The sequence below is a fragment of the Calidris pugnax genome, unplaced genomic scaffold (assembly GCF_001431845.1).
Source record: "Calidris pugnax isolate Ruff unplaced genomic scaffold, ASM143184v1 scaffold459, whole genome shotgun sequence".
Lineage (NCBI taxonomy): Eukaryota > Metazoa > Chordata > Aves > Charadriiformes > Scolopacidae > Calidris > Calidris pugnax.
In genome coordinates, this window is record NW_015091670.1 from 94,037 (window position 1) to 100,729 (window position 6,693).

The window sequence follows — 6,693 nt, forward strand, 5'->3', positions numbered from 1 at the left end:
CCCAGAGACGGGGGGGGCCAGCTCCAGCATCCTCCCCAGAAATGGTGGGGGGGGCACATCCAGCATCACCCCAAAAATGAGGGGGGGACACACATCCAGCATCACCCCAAAAACTGGGGGGGGACACACCCAGCATCACCCCAAAAATGGGGAGGGACCCACATCAACTGGGACCCCAGGGATAATGGGGTACCACATCCAGCATCACCCCCAGAGACTGGGGGGGCCAGATCCAGCATCTTCCCCAGAAATGGTGGGGGGGGCACATCCAGCATCACCCCAAAAATGAGGGGGGGACACACATCCAGCATCACCCCAGGGATAATGGGGTACCACATCCAGCATCATCCCAAAAATGGGGGGGGACACATTCAGCATCACCTCAGAAATGGGGGGGGACATCCAGCATCACCCCAGAAATGGGGGGGACCCACATCAACCATCAACCCCAGGGATAATGGGGTACCACATCCAGCATCATCCCAAAAATGGGGGGGGACACATTCAGCATCACCTCAGAAATGGGGGGGGACATCCAGCATCACCCCAGAAATGGGGGGGACCCACATCAACCATCAACCCCAGGGATAATGGGGTACCACATCCAGCATCATCCCAAAAATGGGGGGGGACACATTCAGCATCACCTCAGAAATGGGGGGGGACATCCAGCATCACCCCAGAAATGGGGGGGACCCACATCAACCATCAACCCCAGGGATAATGGGGTACCACATCCAGCATCATCCCAAAAATGGGGGGGGACACATTCAGCATCACCTCAGAAATGGGGGGGGACATCCAGCATCACCCCAGAAATGGGGGGGACCCACATCAACCATCAACCCCAGGGATAATGGGGTACCACATCCAGCATCATCCCAAAAATGGGGGGGGACACATTCAGCATCACCTCAGAAATGGGGGGGGACATCCAGCATCACCCCAGAAATGGGGGGGACCCACATCAACCATCAACCCCAGGGATAATGGGGTACCACATCCAGCATCATCCCAAAAATGGGGGGGGACACATTCAGCATCACCTCAGAAATGGGGGGGGACATCCAGCATCACCCCAGAAATGGGGGGGACCCACATCAACCATCAACCCCAGGGATAATGGGGTACCACATCCAGCATCATCCCAAAAATGGGGGGGGACACATTCAGCATCACCTCAGAAATGGGGGGGGACATCCAGCATCACCCCAGAAATGGGGGGGACCCACATCAACCATCAACCCCAGGGATAATGGGGTACCACATCCAGCATCATCCCAAAAATGGGGGGGGACACATTCAGCATCACCTCAGAAATGGGGGGGGACATCCAGCATCACCCCAGAAATGGGGGGGACCCACATCAACCATCAACCCCAGGGATAATGGGGTACCACATCCAGCATCATCCCAAAAATGGGGGGGGACACATTCAGCATCACCTCAGAAATGGGGGGGGACATCCAGCATCACCCCAGAAATGGGGGGGACCCACATCAACCATCAACCCCAGGGATAATGGGGTACCACATCCAGCATCATCCCAAAAATGGGGGGGGACACATTCAGCATCACCTCAGAAATGGGGGGGGACATCCAGCATCACCCCAGAAATGGGGGGGACCCACATCAACCATCAACCCCAGGGATAATGGGGTACCACATCCAGCATCATCCCAAAAATGGGGGGGGACACATTCAGCATCACCTCAGAAATGGGGGGGGACATCCAGCATCACCCCAGAAATGGGGGGGACCCACATCAACCATCAACCCCAGGGATAATGGGGTACCACATCCAGCATCATCCCAAAAATGGGGGGGGACACATTCAGCATCACCTCAGAAATGGGGGGGGACATCCAGCATCACCCCAGAAATGGGGGGGACCCACATCAACCATCAACCCCAGGGATAATGGGGTACCACATCCAGCATCATCCCAAAAATGGGGGGGGACACATTCAGCATCACCTCAGAAATGGGGGGGGACATCCAGCATCACCCCAGAAATGGGGGGGACCCACATCAACCATCAACCCCAGGGATAATGGGGTACCACATCCAGCATCATCCCAAAAATGGGGGGGGACACATTCAGCATCACCTCAGAAATGGGGGGGGACATCCAGCATCACCCCAGAAATGGGGGGGACCCACATCAACCATCAACCCCAGGGATAATGGGGTACCACATCCAGCATCATCCCAAAAATGGGGGGGGACACATTCAGCATCACCTCAGAAATGGGGGGGGACATCCAGCATCACCCCAGAAATGGGGGGGACCCACATCAACCATCAACCCCAGGGATAATGGGGTACCACATCCAGCATCATCCCAAAAATGGGGGGGGACACATTCAGCATCACCTCAGAAATGGGGGGGGACATCCAGCATCACCCCAGAAATGGGGGGGACCCACATCAACCATCAACCCCAGGGATAATGGGGTACCACATCCAGCATCATCCCAAAAATGGGGGGGGACACATTCAGCATCACCTCAGAAATGGGGGGGGACATCCAGCATCACCCCAGAAATGGGGGGGACCCACATCAACCATCAACCCCAGGGATAATGGGGTACCACATCCAGCATCATCCCAAAAATGGGGGGGGACACATTCAGCATCACCTCAGAAATGGGGGGGGACATCCAGCATCACCCCAGAAATGGGGGGGACCCACATCAACCATCAACCCCAGGGATAATGGGGTACCACATCCAGCATCATCCCAAAAATGGGGGGGGACACATTCAGCATCACCTCAGAAATGGGGGGGGACATCCAGCATCACCCCAGAAATGGGGGGGACCCACATCAACCATCAACCCCAGGGATAATGGGGTACCACATCCAGCATCATCCCAAAAATGGGGGGGGACACATTCAGCATCACCTCAGAAATGGGGGGGGACATCCAGCATCACCCCAGAAATGGGGGGGACCCACATCAACCATCAACCCCAGGGATAATGGGGTACCACATCCAGCATCATCCCAAAAATGGGGGGGGACACATTCAGCATCACCTCAGAAATGGGGGGGGACATCCAGCATCACCCCAGAAATGGGGGGGACCCACATCAACCATCAACCCCAGGGATAATGGGGTACCACATCCAGCATCATCCCAAAAATGGGGGGGGACACATTCAGCATCACCTCAGAAATGGGGGGGGACATCCAGCATCACCCCAGAAATGGGGGGGACCCACATCAACCATCAACCCCAGGGATAATGGGGTACCACATCCAGCATCATCCCAAAAATGGGGGGGGACACATTCAGCATCACCTCAGAAATGGGGGGGGACATCCAGCATCACCCCAGAAATGGGGGGGACCCACATCAACCATCAACCCCAGGGATAATGGGGTACCACATCCAGCATCATCCCAAAAATGGGGGGGGACACATTCAGCATCACCTCAGAAATGGGGGGGGACATCCAGCATCACCCCAGAAATGGGGGGGACCCACATCAACCATCAACCCCAGGGATAATGGGGTACCACATCCAGCATCATCCCAAAAATGGGGGGGGACACATTCAGCATCACCTCAGAAATGGGGGGGGACATCCAGCATCACCCCAGAAATGGGGGGGACCCACATCAACCATCAACCCCAGGGATAATGGGGTACCACATCCAGCATCATCCCAAAAATGGGGGGGGACACATTCAGCATCACCTCAGAAATGGGGGGGGACATCCAGCATCACCCCAGAAATGGGGGGGACCCACATCAACCATCAACCCCAGGGATAATGGGGTACCACATCCAGCATCATCCCAAAAATGGGGGGGGACACATTCAGCATCACCTCAGAAATGGGGGGGGACATCCAGCATCACCCCAGAAATGGGGGGGACCCACATCAACCATCAACCCCAGGGATAATGGGGTACCACATCAGCATCTCCCCCAGAGATGGGGGGGAGCACACCCCAGCATCTCCCCAGGGATAATGGGGTACCCCAGAGATGAGGGGGGGCACACCCCAGCATCACCCCAGAAATGGGGGGGCACATTCAGCATCACCCCAGGGATGGGGGGGGACCCACATCAACCGGGACCCCAGGGATAATGGGGTACCACATCAGCATCTCCCCCAGAGATGGGGGGGAGCACACCCCAGCATCTCCCCAGGGATAATGGGGTACCCCAGAGATGAGGGGGGGCACACCCCAGCATCACCCCAGAAATGGGGGGGCACATTCAGCATCACCCCAGGGATGGGGGGGGACCCACATCAACCGGGACCCCAGGGATAATGGGGTACCACATCAGCATCTCCCCCAGAGATGGGGGGGAGCACACCCCAGCATCTCCCCAGGGATAATGGGGTACCCCAGAGATGAGGGGGGGCACACCCCAGCATCACCCCAGAAATGGGGGGGCACATTCAGCATCACCCCAGGGATGGGGGGGGACCCACATCAACCGGGACCCCAGGGATAATGGGGTACCACATCAGCATCTCCCCCAGAGATGGGGGGGAGCACACCCCAGCATCTCCCCAGGGATAATGGGGTACCCCAGAGATGAGGGGGGGCACACCCCAGCATCACCCCAGAAATGGGGGGGCACATTCAGCATCACCCCAGGGATGGGGGGGGACCCACATCAACCGGGACCCCAGGGATAAGGTCCCCATGGAGGTGGGACCCCCCATGGAGGTCAACAAGGTGGGACCCCATGGAGATCAAGGAGGTGGAACCCACATGGAGGTGGGACTCCATGGAGGTCAAGGAGGTGGGACCCCATAGAGGGCAGGGAGGTGGGACCCCATAGAGGGCAAGGAGGTGTGACTTCATGGAGGTCAAGGAGGGGGGACCCCATGGAGAGCAAGGGAGGTGGGACCCTGTGGAGGTCAAGGAGGTGGGACCCCATGGAGGTCAAGGAGGTGGGACCACCCCCCTCCCTGATGACCCTCCCAACACAAAATGAGGTGTCCAAGTAGGGGGTGGCCAGTGCTTAAGGGGGGTCACTACCCCCACCCTGTCCCCAAGCAGCCACCAAGCCAGGATCAATACGGCATCAGATGAGTTGGGGGGTCCATCACCTCTTGGCCACCCCACAGCAAGTGGGGCAAGGACCTTCCCCCCACCAGCACTTACCACCTTCTGGAACTGCTTCTCCTTGCGCACCTCCACCATGACCAGCCCCTCCTTGACCAGCCCCAGCCCCACGTCGCTCTTGGAGTCGGCGAACTGGAGGGTGACGTGGGGACAACCGGGTCCCAGATGCTCCACGTTGAGCAGGCACTGGGTGTTCTGGATGTCCCTCACCACGCTGTCCACCGCGTCCGCCCGCGCCTCCTCCTGCAGCAACCATGGGTGGTGGGCACCCATCCCTTGATGTCCCACCGGGGAGCACCCCACCCTGACACCCCCAAACTTACGTCCTGGGGCACCTGGATGAAGGCAAACTTGTACTCGGTGGCTTGTGCCGGCAGGACGCGGGTGCTGAAGGCCGGGGGCAGAGCGGCCAAGCGGGTGGAAGGCAGGGTCTCCTTCTGCAGGGACAGAGGGTGACGGGGTTGGGAGGGCACCCAAGGGTGGTGGACACCCCGTGATGGGCTCCCAAGGACCAGGGTTGGAAAGGAACCCATGGGTGGTGGACACCAAGTTATGGGCTCTTGAGTATGGAGTTTGGGAGTGCACCCAAGGGTGATGGGTGCTACGTGATGGGCTCCTTGGTGTCAGGGTTTGGAGGGCACCCAAGGGTGGTGGACACCCCGTGATGGGCTCCCAAGGACCAGGGTTGGGAAGGAACCCATGGGTGGTGGACAACCCGTGATGGGCTCCCAAGGACCAGGGTTGGGAAGGAACCCATGGGTGGTGGACACCCCGTGATGGGCTCCCAAGGACCAGGGTTGGAAAGGAACCCAAGGGTGGTGGACACCATGTGATGGGCTCTTGGGTATGGAGTCTGGAAGGGCACCCAAGGGTGGTGGACACCATGTGATGGGCTCTTGGGTATGGAGTTTGGGAGTGCACCCAAGGGTGGTGGGCGCTACGCAATGGGCTCCTTGGTGTCAGGGTTGGGAAGGCACCCAAGGGTGGTGGACACCATGTGATGAGTTCTTGGGTATGGCCTATGCGGTTTGGAGGGCACCCAAGGGTGGTGACGCACCATCATGGGCTTCCAGCTGTTGGGAGGGCACCCAAGGGTGCTGGATGACCTGTGATGGGCTCCCAAGGACCAGGGTTGGGAAGGAACCCATGGGTGGTGGACACCATGTGATGGGCTCTTGGGTATGGGGTTTGGGAGGGCACCCAAGGGTGGTGGGCATCCCATCATGGGCTTCACGGGGTTGGGAGGGCACCCAAGGGCGAGCACTCACGTTGCCGTAGTCAATGTAGAAGATATGAACTTTGGCAGGTGACTCCACCTTCTCCACCCGGGCCCGGTACCTGGAGGTCAGGATGATGGGGGGTGGTCACCTCCAAAACACGCCTCAGCGTGGGGCAGAGACACCCCACGACCCCACAACGGGGGGGGTAGGACCCACCATCCCCTCTCACCATTCTCCATCGACGAACTTGGCGATGCAGAAGTCTCCGCGGCGCGGGGCGTAGGAGCCCTCCACGGGCGGGTGGTTGCCCACCTCGGTGCGCATGTTCTCCATCAGCTTCTCCAGCTGGGCACCTGTGGGAGGGGGGGGGGGGCAG

At 59.0% G+C, this 6,693-nt stretch overlaps 1 protein-coding gene across 1 annotated transcript in view; it reads right to left on the reverse strand.

Annotated features, from left to right (window-relative positions):
- Positions 1 to 4,899: 4,899 nt before the first annotated feature.
- SND1 (staphylococcal nuclease and tudor domain containing 1) overlaps positions 4,900 to 6,693 on the reverse strand; it is a 278,207-nt gene continuing 276,413 nt past the window's right edge. The window contains exons 19-22 of the mRNA XM_014961957.1: positions 6,547 to 6,670; positions 6,366 to 6,435; positions 5,421 to 5,534; positions 4,900 to 5,340 (exon numbers count right to left, since the gene is read on the reverse strand). Coding sequence (XP_014817443.1) covers positions 4,915 to 5,340; positions 5,421 to 5,534; positions 6,366 to 6,435; positions 6,547 to 6,670 — 734 coding nt within the window. The 3' untranslated portion in view covers positions 4,900 to 4,914. The remainder of the gene's footprint in view (positions 5,341 to 5,420; positions 5,535 to 6,365; positions 6,436 to 6,546; positions 6,671 to 6,693) is intronic.